Raw genomic sequence first — 26,070 nt, 5'->3', positions numbered from 1 at the left:
GGAGTCTAGTTGCGTGAGTAAGTAGTTAAAAGGCATGTATTGTTCCAGCTACTAGCAGACTTCAACTGAAGTTTTATAAAGAGTAGCCTTCCAGACCCTGTCCAAATCCAGATGCTTAAGGAACCCTTTCCTTGTTGACTAGCATGGTGACATTGTGGTCTCAAGTCTATGCTCCTTTACTGGCCAGCTGCCTGAGCCTGCAGTTTCTGATGCTGATTCTCTCAAGGACTAACAGGTGGTTTAGGCTCACCATACAGCTTAGGCAGGGGCTTCTTTGCCACAGACATGGCACCCTGAGGTTCCCTCCTGGGCCTGGGCCTGATGAGAGATCTCCCTGGATCTTATGGACGGGGAGGGGGGACTCTTTCTGGTCTCCTGGTTTCCTAGAAGTCTGGGTTCTCGTTGGAGAATGAGGCTGTGTTAGGCCTTGGTTTGACTTGGTCTTTTGTTGTTTGTATTGTAAGGGGTCATAGGGTGTTAGGGGAGGGTTAGTAATTCTGGTGGGGGCACATCATGCTCCTGGGGTAGTTAGTCCACCTTAGTCCCCACCCTGCATTCAGCTCTCACCTGTGGCTCCTAGAAGCTTTCAGCATGTGACAGGGGCCACACCCTGGGAAACAGCTTTGACTGGCCAGCTAAACCAAGTGAGGATAGCTGATGGATCCCAAACCCCCAGTGAGTTAGGGACTTGCCCTGCCTGCAAAGACAGGCTTGGTGGATTAAGCAGACAAGACCAATAGTGGGTCCAACAGTCAAGAAGGTTGTTTCTGCAAAAGCTGTAGATGGAGCAGAAGTCCCTAAGATGGTTGGGTGGTGTCTTGTATGCCTCCTTCTGGCAACGCCTGAAGCCAAGCTGGTGCCAAACATACTGCTCTGCTTTCCTTTGGATCACATCAGCAAGGCCAATGTGTCACCTGGGCAGTTCAGGACCTCCATCCCCACTGCCCAGGCTTGTGCCCTGGGAAGGTCACTGCTAATGAAGTGGTTTGACTCCACCCCTGGAGGCATACTCACTCGAGAGAGACAGACAGATGCCAACAACATTGGCTTTTAGGTCTTTCTAACAGAAAACTGTAGGAGTCCTGATGAGGAAAAACTCCTATTTAATCTCTATAACCTTATTATAACTTCTGAATTTTGGAAGGAGGCAGGTAAAATGGACAAAGTTGCAACATAATGAAAAATTATGCCACCTGGTGGAGATTAAGAGTTAGGTATCATTCTAGAGGAAGTCTGGTTAGTGCAGGAACTGAAACTGCAGATGACACAATGGTGGGAGCGATCGTTGACAGCACAGAAGATAGAATCAAGATTCAGAATGATCTTTACAGGCTGGAACTGCTGGCCAAAGCCAGCATGTGAAATTCAGTAGAGATAATGTAAAGCCTGGTATTAAGGTACAAAAATAATCAAATCAGGAGAACCAACAGACTTGTCCCCTGTTGCTTTGGGACCAATTGGTGGAAATTGCAAGGGAGCTTGTTTCAGCTAAACATTAGGAGGAACTTACTGTTTGACAGTAGTCAACTGCCATGATAATGGTGGACCCCTCTATGCTGGAGGTATTTAAGCAAAGACTGAAGGAATACAATACAGTAGCTTCATCCTAACATTTCAGATCCTGCACTGAAGGGGTTGACTCAACCTCCTAGGTCCCTTCCAACCCTTTAATTCTTTATTCCATAATAGAAACAACTGGACAGTTCTCATCTACAGGCCTTGTGGCCACCTTGTCGGACAAGTTGCTTAGAGTCCAAGGGCTATTATTGCTCATATACTCTCTCTCAATCTAATATTTGAATAACTGCTGTCTGCTTCACAATAGTTTTGTTTTTCAGCATTGCATATACAGGTATTTCATAAGCGATTAAAATGTGTTGAAGCATACCTACAAGGAGAAAGCTCTAAGGAATCCTGTTCTGCCTCTGTAATGCCATTCCTGTGCAATGAATATGACACTCCTTGATCTTTCTTTAACCCTCTTGCCAGTAAGAATAATCTATTTTGCAACTGCAGTGCAAAAGCACCACCTTCTGAGGATCTGTGGCTCACAGAGTCTTTTCCTTTTCTATTTTGCTTCCCTAGAAAACAGTGAGGCTGGTCGTAAACTATCTCAAGACACAAAAGGCAGTGGTTCGAGTGAGTCCCGAGGTGCCTCTCCAAAGCATCATCCCAGTGATTTGTGAGAAATGTGAGGTCAGTCAGGAATGCCTTGTCCTCTTGAGAGATACCTTCACTGGGGAGGAACTGGAACTTACAAAGTCATTGAATGAACTGGGAATAAAGGAGCTCTATGCATGGGATAGGAAAAGAGGTAAGTCAATACATTTATTAATGTACACTGAGAAAACTGTACTGATATTTGCAGATGGCACTAATTGGGGTTTTTTGGTGGGTGTGAGGCTGGGGGTTGTAAAGGCATAGGGTTTTTTAAAGAGTACCACTTGTAAAATATGTAGAGCAGCGGTGGGGAATGTGCAGAAAGAAAGAGAGCAAGGAAAAGAAAAAGAGGTGGCAGAAAGAGAGAGAGAAGAGGGGGTGTCTCATCCATTTCGGGCTGTGGCATTATTATTATTAGTAGTAGTAGTAGTAGTATGCGGGACACGGGTGGCGCTGTGGGTTAAACCACAGAGCCTGGGACTTGCCGATCAGAAGGTCGGCGGTTCGAATCCCTGCGACGGGGTGAGCTCCCGTTGCTCAGTTCCAGCTCCTGCCAACCTAGCAGTTCGAAAGCATGCCAGTGCAAGTAGATAAATAGATACCGCTCCGGCGGGAAGGTAAACGGCGTTTCCGAGTGCTGCTCTAGTTCGCCAGAAGCGGCTTAGTCATGCTGGCCACATGACCCGGAAGCTGTACCCCGGCTCCCTCGGCCAATAAAGCAAGATGAGCGCCGCAACCCCAGAGTCGGTCACGACTGGACCTAATGGTCAGGGGTCCCTTTACTTTACTGTCTTTTGCAGTCTTCCCAAAATGGTATCTAAGCCCATTGTAGAACTGTCAGGGACCTTCAGATTTGATGGTATGGAACTCTATAGGTGAAGGCCTTGGTCCACTAGTAGTTGCTCTTAGCAGTGCCTCCTTCATACAGTGAGTGCCACTGGTAATTTTTGTTCAGAGCTTGGCCCTGCCACAAGGCTGCTCCACATCTGTAGTGTACAATGGCACATTGCCTCCATGTTCAATATTGTGCTGGCACCAATGCAGTTAGTCTTTGGCCTGCCCATTGTCTCACTTAATTGGCTGAAAGGAAATGTATTTTGAAATGCTTTACCTGTGGCAGGGAGTTGGACTAGACGATCTCCAATATCTCTTCCAGCTCCGTCATTCTACATGAATGATATTGCTTGCCAGATGGGTGTTTGGAACATGGAATGGTAGCTTCCATTGCATAGAGTCCATGTTAACAGGCAAATCAAGGACTTTGATTCTTCACATTATCCCTGGCAGACATTAAACTCTGAGGTTGTGGTGAAGCTGGAACTAACTATGGAATATAGGATACTATATCCTACCATATTGCCTAAACAACATGCATGTGAATGACAGTGGGAATCTCTTAATGCAGGGGGTGCATCTGAACTAGAGTTTAATGTGGATTTGAAGCTGTTTGTCTCTCCTCATCCAAGCCTTCCCTCCACTAAATTTGGATTTTCCCTCTCGTTGGGCAGTCCAATAAGGGGTGAAATATCCAGTGTAAAATAAGGTTACCCAACTGTGAAGCACATTGTGTGTGTTGTTGTTTTTACACATGTGGTGACGTTTTGCTGGGTGCTGTCTATTGCCACATGTCCTACTTTTGTTTGGTTTCCATGCCCCAAAGAAAAGGAGGCACCCGTCGTTTTCCACTGATAGTTGCTGAAGGAACATTCATGATACGTTTATATTTAAAACAGCTCTTTAGCGAAGAACTACTCTTGCACAAAACAGCTGTTTTAAAAATAAAATCTACCCTTTTAGGTTCAGGAGGCAGGAAAGGGAAAGTGGAGGAAAGGAAGCAGCAGCCTTTCATGTGAGTGACACCAAATCTTTGTCTGGTTTGGAGTGTTACTACAAATGTAAAAAGGCATTTTTCCTCATTCTGTCCTCTATCCATCACATGCAGCACCATTTCCATTCTGCTGCAGTTCATATTCCACAAAAATGTTACTTGGTTCGTTGTGGTCAAATTTAATAATGTAATTAATTACCTTATTGTTGTGTGATCATACACCATTCACTTCAGATGTGGGGGGTGGGGAGAGACATAATAATGAAAAAATAACAACTGCAGACTAGAAAAAAATGACAGTTTCTTATGATATTTTCTTCTGATCTATAATCCCTCCCCGGTTTGCCATTCCATTCAATTTATGAAGTACTTTTACAATAAGCCTTATGGTTTGCAGTCTTTGTTTCATGTTGTCAACAACGTCCTGTCAGTTAGGTTCCTATAGCTGTTGTTAAAAACTGAAGGTCCTCAAACTTCTCCCAGACTTTAGCTAGGATTTGAAACCAACTTTCCTAGAAACAGGTTTTTTTCATTCTGTTTAATATATGGTGATAATAATACTTAGCATTTAGAGTGTTGAAAGCACACACGTTATTTCAGTAATTTTTATAAGGTGGATAGGTACAAGCAATTCTTTTTTCTAAAAAAAAATGTTTAGAGGTACTCTCATTTTGATTCAAGAAAATCCCCATTTTATAGTTCAAATCAGAAAAAATAAATACCATAACTGGACAAAAGTTCAAAGATTCACAAAATGCTTAGGGGTATGCATACCCCTGCGTCCCCCCCCCCCCCAGAAAAAAGCACCGGGTATAAGAGATCAGTATAATTATCCCCATATTGCAGATGAGTGTTTGAGGTTGGAGATGGAAGGGGCCATGCCATGCAGTTTCCCATCTTAATCCTAAATGCCATTTTTTCCCCTCTCAAAATGTCACTCCCTGCATTTCCACCCTGGAGGGGAAGGGTGAAGGTACCCATCTCTTCCCCTCCGCAGCTGGAGAAAAAAACAATTCGGTGGTACCATTTCAAGTGGGTAAATGGTCAGAAAGAAAATGGTCAAGTAGTTCAACTCCCTCAAATTCTGTCACTTAAACTTGCAGCCTCCGAAAGTGGTTTCACGTGTCTTGAGTTCAATGTAGGGATTTCCTGGTTCACAGTTCAATTTCTTAGCCACTGTACATTGCAGTAGTTTTCTCTCCGATTGCTTTCATCTGGAAGCAAATCTTTTAGAGTCTTCTGACTGAATTTATGCAGTTAACTGTGAAATAGGTCTGTGAACCTGCCCACAACTGCAGAAAGTAGGCTTTACAAGGGAAACGGGAAGAAGAAAGGGGGGTGGCAGGAACAACGAACGTAAGAAGAGCCCTCCTAGGTCAGTCCACCCCAAAGGCCTGCCTTGTCTAGCATCCTTTTTTCATAGGGGCCAGTTAGATGCCAATGGTCAGCCCACAAGCAGGCCATGAGCCCTATAGCTCTTTCCTGCTTGTGATCAGCAGCAACTGGTATACTTCCTGACTTTGGGGTTGGTTAGTAGCTATTGATCACCTTATCTTCCATGGATTTGTCTAACCCCCTTCAATGCTGGGCAAATTGGTGGCCATCCATCCCTGCATCTTGTCACGAATTCCATACTTTCACTGCGTTGTTGCATGAAGAAGTGGTTCCTCCAGAAGCTAACGTGTGAAAGAAACTGCCCTGGCAAAACTTAGCAGTTGGGACTTGGGCAGCAAAGGGCTCTCGGGAAAGGCCAATGAAGAAGAAGAGGAAGGTGGTGGAAAATTCAGCCTCAGTGAAGTTGTAAGGCAAGCGCCAAAAGAAAAATGAATTGAGTCCTTCTGATGGGACATGGGGTCATTCTCTGAATCTTTTTATCTTTAACTGCAGTTTCCTGGTTGTTGATGAGCACCTGCATTTAGCTAAAGTGCCTCAGCCCTGTGACATGCATGAAAGCAAATCAGGCTTTATATTCTGCATCTTTTAATTATTCCTTTTTCATCCTTTTTGTTCCTGTCCTTTCCAGTTCTTTCATCAAAAGCTCAGTCTGAACCTTCTCTGAACAATAGAGGTACTGTATAATGAGACTTGGAGAGAGAGTTTCCCTTTTATTTTCTTCTTCTTCTGCATGGCTTGGATGATTAACGCATTGAGGTTCACTGTGTAAGACTGGGGTGAGGAATCCGTGGCTTTGCAGATGCCGTTGGACTCCCAGCATCCATTAGCCCCGGCCAGCATGGCCAATGGTCAGGGATGATGGCATTTGCCACCTAAAAAAATTTGGAGGGCCTCAGGTTCCCCACACCTAGAATAAGAGCTACTACTCACATCTTCACACAACATTGGCACTACAAGTAATGCAAAACAGATTTCTCTCTCTCTTAAACAGCAAGGTGTAACAGCAAGGCTTCTCTTGTGACAGCAAGGTTATAAAAAATATTGAAAACATGAAGGGAATGTTCTTTCACAGCAATAATAATTTGCCAGAACAAGGAAGGTTATGTCATTCAACTCCAGTTAAACAAAATATTATAAATCCCATCAAATAAATTGATACTTGGGAGGAACATGAGCCTCGAAAGGATGTACATACGTTGTTCACGTGTAACAGGAATTTCACCAGTGTACCACTGGGCTTGATTGGCTTCGAATAGTTTTTAATTAGTTAATTTCTCTGAAGCAGCAAAGTACAGAACCTTCTGTCCAGTGTAAGTAGCCTGGTGAGTAAACAAGCCAAGCTGCAATGATCAAGTAGGTGGCCAAAGTCTTCCAGATGGTATTGGCATTTTCTTCCTTCTCCTCCAGTTCCTTCATTTAGAAGGAATCCCGCCCATGTACACTCTCATATGTGTTCCCCAAATGATTGCACCCCTGGGCAAGTCAAGAAGAAGGTGCCAGCAGCAGGTCCTTCTCTCATTGCATTTCCACCAACTTTTGCCCCAGGTATGAGCTGGCTGGACCAGCATATAACACCAACAGCGGACTGTAAGGCAAATGTTACTCATTGAAATTCTGCATGAGCATGAATGTCAGCTGGCAAGCATTAACATCTATAAACTGAAACCTGTGTGGAAGGAAACCAAACATTTCAGATCATTAATAGATTCACAGAAAATAAGCAATGCTTGTCCCTGTTTGGATTTCCTCAGTCCTCAAACCGTCTTCTTTTTTATTTCTAATAAAATAATAAACACTTGGGCTAATGCTCCTTGTGCCATATATCTTTGTAAAATTCTGTAATAATTAATTGTAAAGAGTAGCTGGCATGAGTATTGCCAATAACTGCTAAGCTTACGTGGTCCAGGTTGGTGGCAGTTTATAATAAGGACTTTTAACTTTTCTGTGTGCCTTTAAGCTAGGTTTTGGAAGGGTATATCTATGTGTGTCTTTAAATATTTGTCCTTATTTGTGCCACATTGATTCTTCTGCACTGCTTTGATTTACAATTGAATTCATTTTAATACATCAGCATATAGTACAGTTGTACCTTGGAAGTTGAACGGAATCCATTCCGGAAGTCAGTTCGACTTCCAAAACGTTTGGAAACCAAAGCGCGGCTTCTGATTGGCTGCAGGAAGCTCCTGCAGCCAATCAGAAGCCGTGGAAGCCCCGTCAGACGTTTGGCTTCCAAAAATAGTTCGCAAACTGGAACAGTTGTGGCCAAAAGGTTCAAGAACTAAGCTGTTCGAAAACCAAGGTACAACTGTAATTCTATTTGATAGGGTTTGGGACCAGGATATCGCAAAATTGTCTCATCCTCTGCATACCTAACTGATCACAGCATTCTAATCCCCATCCTATCAGGAGGCTCATTCTGCACAATGCTGAAATTGGATATTAGTGTAGCGGCACCTATTCTTTGGAACTCCCTCCTATTAGATATCAGACAGATGTCTTCTCTTTCAACTTTTTGGCACCTGTTGAAGACGTACATATTTCAAGAGGCCTTCTAAGTGGATAGTCTGATTCTAGTTACATTTGCATCGGATTTGCATTGTTTTTGCACCACCACACAGGTGGTGTAGTGACACTAAAGGTTTATTATTTTATTTTTATTATTGTTTTTGAACTGAGATTTTTTAAAAAAATCTCTGTGTGTGATAGAATTTGTGTTTATATATGCAAATGATTTAGCCGTTCTTAAATATGTAGTTGCTTTCTCTCTATGCGTTCTGTATTGTGAATTGTTTTGAGATGCCCCATGGAAAGCAATTTGTAAATGAAATAATAATAAAATAGAAGCAGGTTGCGGCAAAGTAAACCGTTGAGGTCAGTATAAGCAGCGATGCAGAAATGTTCCCTGAAATTAGTGAATAGCTGGCATTTTATGCTGCTGAAAAATTGCTGCATTGTCCACTCATTCACTAAAGGGTATTGGAAGGGTTGTAACAATATAGGCACAATTACTTCACATGCTAGTCCTGCCACAAATATTGTGCAAGGTGGTATTTGTAGAGTGTGAAAAAATCCTGGGTCAGTTGGCTTATTGTACCGCTCCATTAGCATTGTTGTTGATATTTGATGGTAATAATAATAATAATAACTTACATATGCTAGCATTCTTTAAGATTGCTGTTGCACAATTAGCAGGTATTGGAGAAGAGAAGAGGGTCTGTCCTTGACAAAGTATTTGGAAAATTGCAGTGTTAGAGAATCACCATTCCATTGAAAGGGGCCTTTGGGTTTGACAGTGACTTTGGAGAATAGTGGTGTTGTTTTGCTACCTCTGTGGTGAAGGAAGACAGACCTGTGGCGCCACCAACCGTGCATGGCACTCTGGAAGGACTTATTCAGCTAATAAGTCGTGCTTGGCCTGTGCAATTATGCTTTGGGTTGTACCATATGTATTTTCTTTCTTTGGTGGTGGTTACTGAAAAAGTGAATAAATAAATACTAAACACAGAAAAGAAAAAGAAATGGTGCGTTCCACGGAAACATGGGTTTAAAAAGTTTGTGACACATTTGTGAACTTATTGTGGAATGTATCATATATGCACAATGCAGATGATATTTTCTGGTCCCCTTTTGTAGCCATCAGCTTCACTCTTTATGCACCGTTAAGCATAGCAAGAGTTCGGCACTCAAGAAAGCAGGATTAGGGGGCAGTGTTTGCAAGTAATAAAGGGGCAGTGAGGGGAGAGGGTGGTTGGGGGGCAGAGAAACATTGGGGGAAGCAGGGCTGGTCCAAGACTTATTTCCACCAGAGGCAAAGGGCAAGATGATTCACCATTGCATTGCATGCACACAATCTGACTGGACTTGGCAGCTAGATGGTGATGGGACATTGTCTTTGGTTTCTGCTCATGGTTTGTTTGGAGATAGACAATGCAAAGTCCTGCGTTTGGATTACACAACAAGCTAGAGGCCAGGGGTCAGCAACCTTTTCAGCCATGGGCCGGTCCACCGCACCTCAGACCATGTGGTGGGCCGGACTATATTTTGAAAAAATAATAATGAACGAATTCCTATGCCCCACAAATTACCCAGAGATGCATTTTAAATAAAAGGACACATTCTACTCATGTAAAAACACGCTGATTCCCATACCGTCCGCGGGCCAAATTTAGAAGGCAATTGGGCCGCATCCAGCCCCCGGACCTTAGGTTGCTTACCCCGGAGCTAGACCATGGCTTGCTTCCTTGCAATGTAGAGGCAGCTGGTAAGGAGTGAAATGTCCCAAACTCCTGCAGTATGCAGCAACATGGCTTGCTTACTGTTATGTATTGAAGTTCTTACCCTGGCCACCAAGAATATCGTGTATGTAGTTTTTAGTCAGGTCCATGCCAGTTATTTTAGGCAGGAAACCCTGGGTTGTTGTTGCTACAATGTTGACAGCCGGCTGCCTATAAAAGCAGGCCGGCTGAGCTGTTTGCTGTTCAGTTCTGTTCCAGCTTACAAATAAAGAGCTGCTTTGGAAGAATCACTGTGTCGTCTGATATGTTCGCCCACAACTTAACACTTACATTAAAGCATAGTTTATTCTACCTATAGTTTAATGTGGCAGGCACACCAGACTATTTTGTGTCACATATAATGTGGCCCACAGTTTAGCAGTTCAGCAAACTCTCATCCAACTTCTCCAGAGAAATATGAACAGTTATACAAGGTTCAGTCTGTGGTTGAAACGGTGAAACATTTGATATTGACCTATCATGAACTTACATATACATTTGGTTGGGTAAATACAGTAGTGACTATATGAGAATTTTAGTAGTAGTTCTAATCCTGAATGCTTCATAACAAAGTTTAAGACTAACATGCAAGTAAGTAAAGTTAGGTCTAAATCAGTATTTTGGAAAAACAGTGCATGACCTCTCCCTCCTGTGAGCAATTAATACTGCAGTAACTTTGATTAGAATTAATTTGTGTATAAGTCTGTGTACAGTACGATCTCCTCCTGTGCAGGGGTTACATTCTGTGGTGAGCATTTAAGCTCTCTGCCTTGCTTGCTGAACTCTGGGGTACCTCACAAGATCTTATGTGGCTGGCCCTAGTTTCCACGAGATCTTGTGAGAGCATTCCAGAACTCAGTAAGCAAAGCAAAGAGCTTAAAAGCTTCTTCTGTGCTGGAAAAACCCTGTACAAAAAGAGCTTTCAAGCTGTCCGCCTTCTGTGCTTTGAATTAGTGTGATTTCAACCGACCAGACATCAAATGTGTAAAGTTGAAATAGCACTTGTTAAACTTGTGTATGTTGCTATTGTCTTGTGCTACTAGCACTGATTTCTACCCTCAAAGTTAGTAAGCTGATTTTTAAATTCTTTAATTGATCATTTGTGCTGGAGTAGTTATGACACATTGTGTTGTGTTACAGAAACAAGAAGATACTCAACTAGCTGTGACACAACAGAAAAAGAAAAGAAACGATTTCTGGGATTTTTCAAGACTAATAAAATGAACATTAAGGTAAATGTCTCCCCTCATTTATTGTAGATGTAGATAAGCTTTATTGTACTAGCCAAAGGCCATGACAAGACCACACAGACACTAACAGTTAGTTTAATTTATTAAACTAATTGTTTCCATTGCTGCATGTGCATTCCCCCCATGACTCCTTAGTATATGTTTATAGCTGTACCTGTTAGGTATATGGCTGTAATCAAACTTAATGAATCAAAGTGACTGTTGATGCAGGAAACTACTTTCTCTTATTTTAACAGGTATGGCCTAATTCACACAGGATACCACTGTGGTTTTCTTTAGTCAGTGTGTAGTTTGTTTGAAAATCCTAAATTCAGCCCAGCAGACTAAGAATGGTTTTGTTTTCTGGCATGATGTGAAACCATGGTTTGATGGGCTTTTTTTGAACTGTGGTTTGTTTTAACTATGATTTGGCCCTATGCATGAACCTAACAGCCTTGCTTAACCTTGGTTTTCTTGGCCACCCCACTCCAGACACTCTCTAGTCTTCAGAGGCACAGTGCAAGAACAGTTGGAAAGCAGTATAAGGTTGGAGACACCTGGCTTGCCAGTAGATGCGAAAAGGATCTAGGGGTCTTAGTGGACCACAAGCTGAACATTGTCAACAGTGTGATGCAGCAACAGCAGCAAAAAAAGAAGCAAATGCTATTCTAGGCTGCAACAACAAAAGTCGAGTGTCCCGATCAAGGGAAGTAACAGTGCCACTCGGTTCTGCTTTGGTCAGGTCACACCTGGAATACTTTGTCCAGTTCCGGGCGCAACAATTTAAGGAGAATATTGACAACCTGAAACATGTGCAGAGGAGGGCAACCAAGATGATCAGGGGTCTGGAAACCAAGCCTGATGAGGAACAGTTGTAGGAGCTGGGTATATTTAGCCTGCAATAGAGGAGATTTGAGAGGAGATCACATAGAATCATAGAGTTGGAAGAGACCACAAGGGCCATCGAGTCCAACCCCCTGCCAAGCAGGAAACACCATCAGAGCACTCCTGACATATGGTTGTCAAGCCTCTGCTTAAAGAGCTCCAAAGAAGGAGACTCCACCACACTCCTTGGCAGCAAATTCCACTGTCGAACAGCTCTTACTGTCAGGAAGTTCTTCCTAATGTTTAGGTGGAATCTTCTTTCTTGTAGTTTGGATCCATTGCTCCGTGTCCGCTTCTCTGGAGCAGCAAAAAACAACCTTTCTCCCTCCTCTATGTGACATCCTTTTATATATTTGAACATGGCTATCATATCACCCCTTAACCTTCTCTTCTCCAGGCTAAACATGCCCAGCTCCCTTAGCCGTTCCTCATAAGGCATCGTTTCCAGGCCTTTGACCATTTTGGTTGCCTGGAAACGATGCCTTATGAGGAATGGCTAAGGGAAAACTTCCTGACAGTAAGAGCTGTTCGACAGTGGAATTTGCTGCCAAGGAGTGTGGTGGAGTCTCCTTCTTTGGAGGTCTTTAAGCAGAAGCTTGACAGCCATATGTCAGGAGTGCTCTGATGGTGTTTCCTGCTTGGCAGGGGGTTGGACTCGACAGCCATCTTCAAATATCTTAAGGGATGTCACATGGAAGATGGAACAAATTTGTTTACTCCTGCTCTGGAGGATAGGACTTGAACCCAATTACTTCAAGTTACAAGAAAGTAGATTCTGACTAAACATCAGGAAGAACTTGGGTCATCTAGTACAATTCTGTGATTCCTTTATCACCAGGTTGGGCCTTCTTTCCTTTTGAATGATAGCAGAGGCAAGTAGGTGTTAGCAGTTCTGCCTTCTTTCTGGCACCCCGTAACATTTCTCCATCTTTTCCATGCAAGGGACCTACTACTTGCTTCTTCTTCCTCTTGCTTCAAACATAGCCAAAGAAACATTTTTATTATTTTGAACTTCTCTTGCAAGCCTGAGTTCATTCTGAGCTTCACCTGAACTTCACCCTGCAATTGTTGGCTACTTCTGTAGACTCTTCCTTCACGATTTCTGCTTTCTTCCATTTCTTATACATACCCTTCTTTCATCTCAGCTCATCTGCAAGCTTTTTATGCAGTCACACCAGTTTCTTTAGGTGCCTCCAACTTTCCTTTCTTGTTGAAATTGTCTGCCTTTGTGCATTCAATATTTTACCTTTAAGAAACTCCCATCCATCTTGCACTCTTTTCTCTTTGAGTATTTCTGACCGTGGAATCTCACTCAGTAGCTCCGTCAGCTTTTTGAAATCAGCCTTCTTCAAGTCTTGAATGCATATCTTACTATACTCAGCTTTCCCTTCCTTCTGTATTATGACACCCAAGAGGACATGATCACTTCCTCCCAAGGTTCCCTGAATCCTTTGCTTCTTCAGTCAGTTCCTCTCTATGGGTGAGGACCAGGTCCAAAAGAAATGAGACTCTCCCCTCCTGTGGTTTCTGTCAACTGGTATTCAGAAGAAATGAAGAGCCAGCCCTCTGACCACCTCGTAAATGAGCCTAGCATGGGTCTGAGGGGAGCAAAAGGGGACGGTTCACTCCAGCATGTAGCATGAACTGGAATCCTCTCCGGTCCTGGTTTCAGCTCCCATCATGGCCTGCTTTTCCAGATACTAGGCAAATGGTTCCTAGCTTTCCCATCCACGGTGTGTTTTAATGGTCTGTTGTTTTTAGCTAGCAGCGTGTGTGGTATTTACCACTTTTGGAGTGGTCATATAGAGTGTTTATTTGTTCTCTAGGCAGAAGAGTGTTCGATGAGGACGGTTGGGGATTATGGCAGCGAAGAACCTTTAAAGTCCACAACAGAAAGTGAACCGTACCTTGATGTAAGTACTAACATAGCCTCTGGGTGGTGCCGATGCAATAATTTTAATCAAGCACTAAGTGCAAGCAATTTGAGGTGCAATGGTCTATTTCATAGTTCTGATGGAACTCAGTCCTGTTTAACCAACAACAAAGAAGGGTGTGTGTTATTCACTATCTCATAGAGTTGTTTGGGGCTTTTTTGTTCACAAAACCTTATGATTTAAATTTGTTAGTCTTTGTAAATTTGTTAGACCCTTGGTGGCTTTGCTGCAAAAGATTAACAAGGTATCCCCCCCCCCCCCCGTTATATTATATACTCCCCACAGGGAATATACCCAAATAACCAACTTAGCAAGTTTCTTTCATTAAAATTAAATTAGACCATGAAAAGTACATTCAGTAAAAATAAATCGACCTGGGGTATACTTATCAAGTAGTATAGAAACATAAATATATGAAAAAGATCAGTGTTCCAAAGTTTGTTTGTTTATTTATTTATTTATGTCCTCAATATGTTGGCATGGACTCTTCTTATTTGAGTCAAGTGGCTCTCCTCTATTGCCCCCTCAGATGTACCACATCCCCCCCCCCCGCCCACCCAACAAATTCAGGTTTGTAAAATATTGGGGTCTGGCTAACAAGTTCCATGGGAACAGACAATTTGGCACAGGATTGTCATGTATAAAATGTTACAAAAGCTTGGAAAGGAATGGTAGACAAGGGCAAAGATATGCTAAAAACCTAAAATGGTCAAAGAAAGATAGCAAAAATCCTGCTGGTCACCCCCAGATCCTTAGGCATGGCTAAAATAGTCTTGGATTCAGACTATGAAAGTGGGAGGTGATGATCATCAGCTTTGTAATTAATATATGCATTGCACAGTTAACATAAAAATTAGTAGAATTTCAGTTTGCTAATGACATACTCTGGTATAATTGAATTCCAACTCCAGGTTTTTATGTTGGATCCACAGAGTTTCAGATAATACTAGAAACTGGCCTGCCGGTTGTAGTAACTGTGGTTTGCATTGTTTAAAATCCTAATGGAAATATATTTGACCAACTGGGGTTAAAAACACATTCAAGACAATTAATCAAGAGTTTCCAGACTTTTTTTGCCTTCCGTCTGGCATCTGTTAAGATCAGATACTGAGTAGAGATTCTTTAAGTGCATATAGATAGAGTCCTTCAAACGTAAACATTTTGAGCAGCTGGCAACAGAGATTAGCAAACCTTGGATGGGAGAGGAGTAATAGTCTAAATATTCTAAATTTAAATAAAACCAAATCAGGACCTTATTCAAGTTCAAGAGACTTAGAGCACAAAGACTGCTAACTGATCACTTGGGTACTTTGATGTTTAAAATAAAATAAAATTCTGATGAATCTCCCACTTTATGTCTTGTCTGTTTCTAAGTTTAGTGGAGCATCTGAGCTGAGTTCAAATTGTCTGAGAGAAATTGTAGTAACGTACAGTTTGCCAGAGAAAGACTATATTCAGATGAGATTCGGACTTGTATATAGTCATACCTCATGTTACATTTGCTTCATGTTACGTTTGCTTCATGTTGCGTCCCGCGGTGACCCGGAAGTACTGGGAAGGGTTTCTTCCGGGTTTTACCGCTCGTGCATGCGCAGAAACACCAAATTGCGTTGCATACCTGCGCAGATATGGCGCTTCAGGTTGCGCTCTTTTCATGTTGCGAACGGGCCTCTGCAACGGATCCCGTTCGCAACCAGAGGTACCACTGTACTTCCTCCTCTTGTGTGCAGAAATTAGCAATTTTCAATCCCAGTTTGTGGCAAAATACAGTTTGCTGTTTCATCTGAATTAGTAAACTATGGCTTGTATATTTTCTGATAATGAGAATCATAAGCCACAATGGCGTGTGATTCTCAGCACAATCCTACCGGTGTACCTGCTTAGATGAGACTAAAAGTATATATAGTCCAGAATTCTGTTCTCCCAGTGGTCACCCAGATTCCTGTAGACATGAGTGCAGTATCACTCACTGAATGGTAGAGTTGGAAGGGACCCCGAGGGTCATCTAGTCCAATCCCCTGCAATGCAGGAATCTCAGCTAAAGCATCCATGACAGATGGCCATCCACCTTCTTAAAAACCTCCAGTGAAGGAGAGTCCACCACCTTCCGAGGGAGACGCTTCCACTGGTATTCAGAAGCATACTCCTCTTGATACTGGAAATCATCCAGCCATTGTAATCATCCAGACAGTTATATCATCCATGAATTCCCCTTTAAAGCTGTCCAATCCAGGTAACCCTCTCCTGAATATTTCTGTATCCTACTACGCATGCTTTTAAAGGGTAGACATTCGTATCACATTTTATCTAGTGAAGTCGATGTTGCCACTTTCAGTTTTTGCATCTCCACTTTTCACATGCGTTAATTGTGGCCTTGGCCTGTATCATTGTCAAAGGGTTGGGGTGTTATATCTGCACTGGCCTGTCTTGTGGGATTTGCGGCTAGCTGACTGTGGAAAGCAAGCTTCATTGTGCGTCAGTCATGAAGAAAGGAAATTTAGTGTGAATGGAATGAGATATAAGAAGAAATGGAGTGCATACAAAGATATTCACAAGTGGCATTTTTATGTCATGTTTACATTTTAAATATTAAACATGTTCTTCTTGCATGATTTAGAATTAAATTTTTGTTCTTAGAATTCTAACATATTTGCTCAAAGACATTTATCCTTGTCCTTTAAAGGACATGGATGAGTTATTGGGTTACTGAATCCATATTTATCATGAATTTTTAATGTTTGTAAGATGATAGTGAGGCATGTTTAGAGCATACCAATGAAGGCCCATCTCTGATGGAGTGAAGCTGTAAATGCTGTGGTTTTTAAAGGCCTCCGCCAGCTCCCATTAGCTTCCTCCTGTCTCCTTCATGGGACAGCACCCCATTCTGCTCAGGCACAAAGTTTCTACCTAGGAACCCCCTTAGATTTTCCCATCAGGTTTCTAGGGGAGCCCCAAAGTCCAGCACAGAGCAAGACACGCCTCTGTGTATCCAGCTTCCAGCATCAGCCCAGCTCTCACACTCTTGCATGCGCAGCTCCCCTTGGCCTGTTACAAAGGTAAGTTGGATCAAATGAAGTGTTTATGATGTTGCGCTCAAGGGTTAGAGATCAACGAGGATAAGTTTGATCTAACGAAGTGTTGGTGATGTTACGCACAAGAGTTAGACATCTCGTTGATAAGTTTGATCAAACTTATCTTTGTTGATATCTGCAGGAGTCTGGCTAAAGGAACTTTAAAGACTGAATCTTCCTTTTGGGCACAATTTGAATGAGTTTTCTGTTTGTGGCTTCTGTAGTAGATTATTTTTGGATTATTAATATAAGATTTAGAACGTAGAATGGTTTGGTAGTGTTTTGTGTGCCGCTTATGTGCTGCTTACTTTATACTGGTCTACTACGAGAATTGGCAGCATAGGTTCATTTCTTCAACACATTGTATTAGCAGCAACATCTAACGCATCTAAAAACACAAGAGGAAATGTTCAAGATGGGTTAGTGTAAGGGGGCATTCCCCCCTTCCCAAGATACATATTTTAGGGACTGACTGTGAAATGTCATATTTAAGAGATTTTAACGAGGTTGTGAATTTATTTACTTACAGGGAGTTGCAACAGCTCCATATTCTTCTTCAGTGGATTCACGTTCCTTTACTTTGGGTCCATCACAGTCTTTGGGGAACATCTCAGCAATTACTGGAAGCACCGAAATGAAAAAGAGGAGAGCTCCTCCACCCCCAGTGGTGATTCCTCAGATGCAGGGCGGGGAGACGAGCAGTCCAGAGAAAGCACCGAGTCAGGTAAGGACTGTATAGCAAAGTGCAAACCGAATCACGAAAACTCAGCACAGTCTATACCTTGCTGGACCCTGGACCCTGATTTGGATTAAGGGCAAGTATAGAAGTGTTTTAAATAAATGAACCTGTTTGCCTAGGGGCATTTAGAGCAGCGAGTGCTAGTCTTCACATCATTATTCAGCCTAGAACAGTCATAGGCAAACTTGGCCCTCCAGATGTTTTGGGGCTACAACTCCCACCATCCCTGACCACTGGTCCTGTTAGCTAGGGATGATGGGAGTTGTAGTCCCAAAACATCTGGAGGGCCAAGTTTGCTTGTGCCTGGCCAAGAAAAAGCTTGAGATTAAGTAGTCAAAACAGAAATGTCTGGAGTATGCTGAAAGGAACTCCTGGGCTTGGAATGTTTTTGTGTTCCTTCCTCCTCTGGAAAGTGCACAGTGACCACATGGCACGTTATTTAGGCTTCCCACGGTAGATTCAAACCCCTGTGTCCATATTTTTGAGTAGCTGGTTCTGAGAGGAAAAGGAAGATCTGAATGAACCTTGTGATCTTTTATGGTGTGTGTGTGTCTCCCATGCTTTTCCTGTGACACACACATTCCTATGCTACATGAAAACATTATAGGTGGTGAAGGAGATGCAGAGTGGTAGCAGCTCCTTTTATTGTTGAGTTAGATCCTTGGATTAAATTTATATCCTGCATCTTCCTCCAGAGGAGCCCTGGGTGGCAAACATGTCCATACTTTAAAACAATTCAATAAAAACTGATAAAATAGTTAAAAGCAACCTTCTAAAAAACAGATTAAAACAACTTTCTAAAAACATTAAAACTCTTAAAAACAGTCACCTACGCCGATCAGAAGGTCATCAGTTCAAATCCCTGCGACGGGGTGAGCTCCTGTTGCTCGGTCCCAGCTCCTGCCAACCTAGCAGTTTGAAAGTGCAAGTAGATAGATAGGTACCGCTCCGGCGGGAAGGTAAATGGCGTTTCATGTGCTGCTCTGGTTCGCCAGAAGCGGCTTAGTCCTGCTGGCCACATGACCCGGAAGCTGTACACCGGCTCCCTTGGCCAATAAAGCGAGATGAGCGCCACAACCCCAGAGTCGTCCGCGACTGGACCTAATGGTCAGGGGTCCCTTTACCTTTACTATTAAATTCAGGGTTGCCGAGAACAGAACTTTCAACCATCAAATGCTTAGGTCAGTGTTTCCCAACCTTTTTTGGGCAAAGGCACACTTGTTTCATGAAAGAAATCTTGAGGCACACCACCATTAGAAAATGTTTAAAAAATTAACTCTGTGCTTATATTGACTATATATAAAGTAACTCTCTTTAATAGGAATCAAATAAACACAAAGAAAGTATTTTATAATTACTTTATTATGAAATAGTAAGTAAACAGAAATATGAAAAATTATAAAATACTTTATTCAGTGCGCCTTTTGTCCCTCTCCTCGAAATGCTCCAACTCAATGTTCCTCTGCGGGCTGGCCATTGGAGAGCCGTGTCGCCCACACCGCAGCCCAATACAATATGAACCCTCCCCTCGCAAGCGGCAACCCCTCCACACTGCCCACCTTAAGCCTCCACACGCGCCCTGCCCAAAGAGATGCCCGCCCGCGCGCGAGGGGATCCTTTACCTCAGCATCCCGCCAAAAAAAAAAAAAAAAGAGGGCGGGAGACTGCGGTCCCTCAGAGGCTGGGCGTTAGGAAGAAGCAGCCGCCTTCATCCAAGCAGGAGCAGCAGCAGCTGTAGCTGTAGTAGCGCCAAGCTGTGCCGGGGACTCCGTGCCCATGAGGGGAGGGAGAGGAGAGGCAGCAGGTCGCCCTCTTAAGTCACGCGCGCGCAGGCACCACCACGCATCCCTCGCGCCCTCTCGCAGAGCCCCTGCTCAGCACCTCCCGCCTCGGGGACGCCCGTCATGAGCCGCTGAGAGGCCGCCAAGCCTCCAGGCTGCTCCCATTCAGCCTTAGGCACGCGCCCGCCTCAGGAAAAGCGGTGCTGGGAGGCGGAGAGAGAGAGAGAGAGAGAGGACGCCGCTGGCCGCGTCCCACCCTCAGTCAGGAGCTACTGAGGAGAGGGAGGTGGGGACGACGGCGCGTCTGTTCCGCTCGGGGCCAGCGCACCCCCGCCCCCCTCTCCAGAATCCCCAACTAAATATGATGCGCTAAGGGAGGGGGGAGAACACACCCACAAAGAGGACGCCTTTCTGCAGGGCGCCTAAGGCCTCTCGCCGCCCGACTCGCCCGCCTCTCTCCCACGGCACACCAGGCAACGTCTCGCGGCACACTAGTGTGCCGCGGAACACCGGTTGGGAAACACTGGCTTAGGTAAACAGGAATGCCATCAAATGCCTGAGTTAAACAGGAGTGTTTTTTAAAATTCTCCTGAAAGGCAACAGTGAGGGAGTCTGATGCATCTCACTAGGGAGGGCATTCCTCAAATGGAGGACCGCCACCAAGTAGATCGTGTCATGAAGGCGTTTCTCTCTTTTCAGACCCAAAAAAGTAAGGTTTCTTTCTTACTAGATCTGGGTACCAGTTTCTCATACCTTCCTAAAATTTAGGACATTGCTTTCATGTTAAGCATTTTAGGTACTCTAAAATGCCCCTAAATTACAGTGTCCTTAGGGAGATGACATAAATAAAGTTAATTTCAGAGCACTTTTGCATGATCAAAGCTAGTATAGTGTTTTTATAATATTGTGTCTGATAAGTAAATTCTTTTCCAAAAATAGTTTATACTAGTCAGAATTCCAGAGGGGGATCCATGTTAGATTTTTGTAGCAAAAATATCAAAGAACTAGCACCCATTTCATTAGACACAGGAGGTGGTATCCTAAGTGGGCAATTAACAACGACGTGATTCTATAAAAAGCAAAAGTAGCCATGTTGGCCCATGAGGAAAGTTCAAAAATCTTTTAGATCAATACCTTTAGCCTGATTTTGTGGTGATTTGTGTATTTCTGAAACTCTGAGTTGTTATGAAAGCTGAACATGTAGTTATGAAAAGGAAGTTTAGTAGCTTTTCTCTTTGTAATAATTTGCATTGCTGAGGCCTGGTTGCAACAAGTCGGGCTAAATGCTATAGACTCCTTATGACTGAAAACAACAACCAGAAACAGGCCAAAGTCTTTTTCTACACACCCTACCTACCAGGAGCTACATTTGCCTTGCTTTTAGTTATGAGAGTATACTTGCAAGCTCCTTCTGTGACAAAAACATTGCTGGATTTGCTTGTATTTAGGTACGGTATAGTTAAGTCACAGAATCTGGTTTGGCCTAGCTGTTTGTCTTAATGTAGACACCAGAATAAATTTACTCCACATCAACAGGACTAACTCTCCTGAATGAAATGCATTACATGGAAATCAACTCTCAGGGGGAAAGGAAGAAAAAGCAGCATTATACAGGAAGGAAGCAACAAGGGTACTGTTTGTTTGGAAACACCAACAGACAAAACTTAAAGGTGTGTAGGTTACCCAGTCTGCGAAAATGCCAGCGTGTTCATTTATTTCTTTAGTTTATGGGGATGAACTTGCATTCCATCCCCAAGGAAGAACGTCAATTCCTTATTAATTGACTTCCTTCCATAAAAAGATAAGATGTTTGTTTACAGACGTTTATTTGTGTACAACTGTTACTAACAGGAATATCCTGCAATGGGATAACATGTTTATTTTCAGAGAGGCTCCAGGATTTTTTTTAATAGGAAAAGGAAAATACATTTTAAAAAGGGAGAGACAGAAATTCTTTCTCAGTGGAAGTCATTTTCTTAAGAACCAAGAAAAAATGCAGAATAGAAATTTAAAAATATATATATGATAGGCTTCATAAAGCTTTAAACATATTCTGTGACAGGGTAGGTACACATATCAGGAAACTCTTTATCTTGACCCTTAATCTAATTAAAGTTAGGCATGACTGAGGCTGCAGTAGTATGCACATATTTACCTTGAAATAAGCCCAGTTATCAAAGAAAGTTAAAACTATTTATTTGAAGACCTATTCCAAGCTCTTAATGCATTTCACGTATAACCAGAGGTAGTCTGTCGGGTGGAGTTGAGCGGCAGAGCTGCCCTCCTGGCTCCGTGTTGCTACAGCTTACCTGGATAAGACTGGAGTGGGGTCGGCCACCTATGCACAGGTGAATTGATGGAGCCAATCCAGCCATCACGCTGGTTAACTGCTAACAGAGAAATATATCTTTAGTTAACAGATGTAATCAGTTACAGATAGGTAGCCGTGTTGGTCTGCCATAGTCAAAACAAAAAAAATTCCTTCCAGTAGCACCTTAAAGACCAACTAAGTTACCGTATTTTTTGCACCATAACACTCACTTTTTTCCTCCTAGAAAGTAAGGGGAAATGTCTATGCGTGTTATGGAGCGAATGCCTACGGATGGCGGGGGGGGGGGGGAATCTGCTGCAGTCGTGAGCAGAGGATCCATGGTTCCCCTTCCTTCCTTCCTTCCTTCCTTCCTTCCTTCCTTCCTTCCTTCCTTCCTCTGTGGCTCGCTTTGAAACAGCAAAGCAGGAGAAGAGCCGCTGAGTGGGGAGGAGAGAGGGACATAGAGCCTGCTTCTTTAAAGGAGCAAAGTGGGAGAGGAGAGGAGCCACTTACACGAGTGTAAGTGGCTCCTGTCCGGTTGGTTCCTTTACAGCAAGCAGGCTCTCTTTCCCTCTCTCCTCCCCACTCCGCTCACTAAATAGCATTATTAGCAGCATCCTTCTCCACACACCCCATGCGTGCTCCTTTTCCCTTGGGTGCTTTTCCTTCCCTCCCCACTTAAAAAGTGGTTACAAAGCACGGATCCACATGGATCCTCAGGATTTTTGAACTGGGTCACCCCAAATTCTCCATCAAATCACATAGCATGTCCATGGCTACATCTTGCACCAAAAAAATCACGCACCCACTGTTGCCTGGGGTCGCAGTGGTGCAAAAGCGTGGTTACAAAGCATGGATCCACATGGATCCTCAGGATTTTTGCATTGGGCTACTCCAAACTCACTGTCAGATCACATGTCTGTGGTGACAGCATGAACCACAAAAATCATACATCCACTGTTTCGTTTAGAATATTTTTTTTCTTGTTTTCCTCCTCTAAAAACTACATGCGTGTTATGGTCTGGTGCGTGTTATAGAGCGAAAAATACGGTAGTTCTTGGTATGAACTAACTTGTATTCAGGCATACCTCGGAGATACTGTAGGTTCAGTTGCGTGGCAAGGCCCCGAACCCTCCCCTTTGTTGGAATAAAGACACTTGACACCAATATTTTAGGTTAATGGGCTAAAAAAGGACACAACTTTATTGGTTACAGAATGTGAGTGGTATTGGCTTAGCATTGGAACCGAATCGCCTATATCTGACTCCTGCCCACTTGCAGGAAGTCTCAGAAGGGTTAACCACCAGTAGGGGGAGCCCCGTCGATGCAAACCAATTCGAGCTCCCCCAGGGTCACCGATGGGGGTCATGCCATAGCCCTAGCCTGCCTGGGCTTCGGACAGGTTCACGTCCCCCGGATTCCTTTAACGGAATACCCTTGAATTAGGAGGGGTAGGTGATGGGCACTAAATCCCCTCCCTTCCAACCTAATACTCCAATGCCTAACCACCAAACCTTACAAAGTTGTGATGATTTGCTTCGAGGTAGGCTAAAAACCAAATGGCTGGTGCCAGTTTGCCAAGTGGATAAAATTCCTACCAGACTCCTTCGACAGACGACCAACCGAGGTCCATAGCAAGGTCAAAGGATAAGAGCCTAATCTTAGGGCGGGAGGGAGCGAGGGATAACTGCGCGAGCAGGAACCAGAAAAAGGGGCAAGTTTCTGTCCGTAGGCTGCCTAAATAGAGCATGCCACACCCCCTGCCACTCAGATTGGTCAGCCTGGGAGCGTGACACGGAGGGGACTCCCTATGACACGGGGGCTAGCCACACCCCCACGCATGGGGCGGGCTCATCTCCAGCCTGCAACTCCATTTCCCTGGGATGGGAAATGGCTTTCCAGACCACCACAGTAGAGTCAATATCACACAATGAAGCGAGTCGCACAATATATTTGATTTCCCAGTACATATACAAGTTATGTTTACACTATAGTCTTTTAAGTGTGCAGTAGCATTATGTTTTAAAATACAATGGACATACCATAATTTTAAAATACATTATGGTTAAAATATGCTAACAATAATTTGAGCCTTCAATGAGTCGTAATATCTTCATAAGGAGCAGCAGGAGCTCCTCCAGTCCTTCAGTTTGTAAAAAGACACAATATCTGCAAAGTGCAGTAAAGCCAAGGTTTGCATGGATGTTTGGGAAAACATCTGCTGCTTCAGGACCGTATTTCCTCATGGGCAAAGCCAATGGCAAGCAGTGGGTTGGGCAACAGATGTGAATCTTACATTTATATAGCCGGCTACATTCCAGCCATAGAAAGAGGAAAAACACTTTTAAATGCCAGAAAAATTAGGAGGGATACATAGAGGAAGGGAAGGGAAGAAGGAAGGAAGGAAGGAATTCTGGTGGCATGGAAAAATAGAGCAGTTTCGGGAAGCAGAGGGGCTGCATACAATGAGATTGGGAGCCATGTGGTCGCTGGGCCACAGGTTGTCCACCTGTGCTGTAAAGATCTGATTTTTCTTAAAACATAAAATAAAAGTGTAATGCTTTGGCATTAATATAGTCCCATTGAACTTATTTGGAAGTGAGTTTTTTCCTTTCTTTCTCTCTTCTTCTATTAATTAGAGAGGATAGGATTCTATGAGCCACTGTGCTAAGGCTGTCTTTTTTAGTTTAAATAAACACATTCTGTTTCCTTGACAAAACCAGAAGAGTCCCAACTGGCAGAGGGAGCGTCTTCTGTATGCATTCATATACATTCAGTAAATTTCAGCTGTCACTTGTGACTTGTCTTTCCTTTGTGACAATGAATTTGGTTCTATTATGTGTGAGTGTCTTTTATACATGGATAAACATGAGTTTTCTTTACAAAATAGAAAGCTGAGGCTAGATGACTCCTGTGGTCCCTCCCAACTCTACAATTCTTTGATTCTATGATTTATATTCATTTATTTGATTTGATTTATCAATGTGATTTATATTATTTATCGGCTGTTCTTCAAGCATGAGTCTCAGAGCAGCTTATAGTAAAACAACTCACACACAAGCATGTCTAGGCTACAGATATGAACAAGATAATACTTTATTCGGCTATAAGCCCACAAGGTAAAACAAATCAATAGATAAAATAGCATTTTACAATCTAAAATATCAACTAAAATATTTCAACGCATAATCTATAGATTATGCTACAGATACGAACAAGATTCAAACCTGTTTGCGTTCTGATTGTCAACCAAGCAAAAGTGAGATGGTAGTTTTGTGAAGAGGATAGCTAGGGATCGCTAACAAGGCTGTCTCAGCATTCTTACAAAAACTATACTTCTCAGTTTTTGTTGTACAAAGTCATATTACACCTGCCCTTCAAGGGCTGCGCTTCTTATGGACTTGTTTCCAGGCACAGCTCAAAGTAGTTGTGATGACCTTTAAAGCCTTAATTGCCTTAGGTTCAAGCTACTGTGTTGTTGTTGTTATTTATTTATTTATTAGTTGTAGTAGTACCCGACCCATCTGACTGGGTTGCCCCATCCACTCTGGGCAGCTTCTAACATAAAAACATAATAAAACATTACACATTAAAAGGTTTCCCTATACAGCGCTGCCTTCAGATGTCTTGTAAAGGTTATATAGTTACTCATCTCCTTGACATCTGATAGGAGAGCATTCTACAGGGTGTGGCACCACCACCAAGAAGGCCCTCTGCTTGGTTCCCTGTAGCCTCGCATTGAGGGAACTGCCAGAAGGCCCTTGGTGCTGGATCTCTGCGTCTGGGCTGAATGATGGGGGTGGAGACGCTCCTTCAGGTATACAGGGCCAAGGCTGTTTAGGGCTTTAAATTTCGGCACCAGCACTTCGGGACCACCTCTTTCTGTAGCACTCTGCCTATATCGTAAGATCTGGCAGACGGGGTCTTCTCCATATTCCAGCTATGGTAGAGACCAGAGAAAGGGCCTTCTATGTGGCAGTACCTAAACTGTGAAATTCTTTGGCCCAAGAGAATCGATCAGTCTCCTTTCTCTTACGGCATTTCACCTTAAGGCAAAAATCTGATGCTCCTTTTGCACCTGAAACTTATCTGTTTTTTTACTATTTTATAGTAAATAAATAAATAAATAAAATTTATGGTTGGTTTTATTTGTTAGCTGCCCTGAGTAACACATAGGCTGGAATTTTGTATATAAATGAATAAAAGCAAATAAATTACAGTTAGGAGTAGTTTCAAATGGTTTAGAGTACAGTGTTAGGTAAAGGGTAAAGGGACCCCTGACCATTAGGTCCAGTCGTGACCGACTCTGGGGTTGCGGCGCTCATCTTGCTTTATTGGCCGAGGAAGCAGGTATACAGCTTCCGGGTCATGTGGCCAGCATGACTAAGCCGCTTCTGGCGAACCAGAGCAGTGCACGGAAATGCCGTTTACCTTCCCGCCTGAGCGGTACCTATTTATCTACT

General features: G+C 43.2%; 1 protein-coding gene across 35 annotated transcripts in view; it reads left to right on the top strand.

Annotated features, from left to right (window-relative positions):
* COBL (cordon-bleu WH2 repeat protein) overlaps positions 1-26,070 on the top strand; it is a 1,088,462-nt gene that overhangs the window by 31,212 nt on the left and 1,031,180 nt on the right. For 11 of the 35 annotated variants that reach the window (XM_083709010.1, XM_083709040.1, XM_083709025.1 and 8 more), the window contains 5 exons: positions 2,086-2,314; positions 6,012-6,056; positions 10,798-10,889; positions 13,598-13,684; positions 17,306-17,500. In XM_083709010.1, the coding sequence (XP_083565136.1) occupies positions 2,086-2,314; positions 6,012-6,056; positions 10,798-10,889; positions 13,598-13,684; positions 17,306-17,500 (648 nt within the window). Of the gene's footprint in view, positions 1-2,085; positions 2,315-6,011; positions 6,057-10,797; positions 10,913-13,597; positions 13,685-17,305; positions 17,501-26,070 lie in introns of all 35 variants that reach the window. The other 24 variants (XM_083709037.1, XM_083709023.1, XM_083709031.1 and 21 more) reach the window with 3 other exon arrangements.

Source organism: Podarcis gaigeae (assembly GCF_964106915.1).
Source record: "Podarcis gaigeae genome assembly, chromosome: 13".
NCBI lineage: Eukaryota > Metazoa > Chordata > Lepidosauria > Squamata > Lacertidae > Podarcis > Podarcis gaigeae.
The sequence above is the reverse complement of the archived record's forward strand: the minus strand, read 5'-3'. Positions and strand labels throughout refer to the sequence as shown.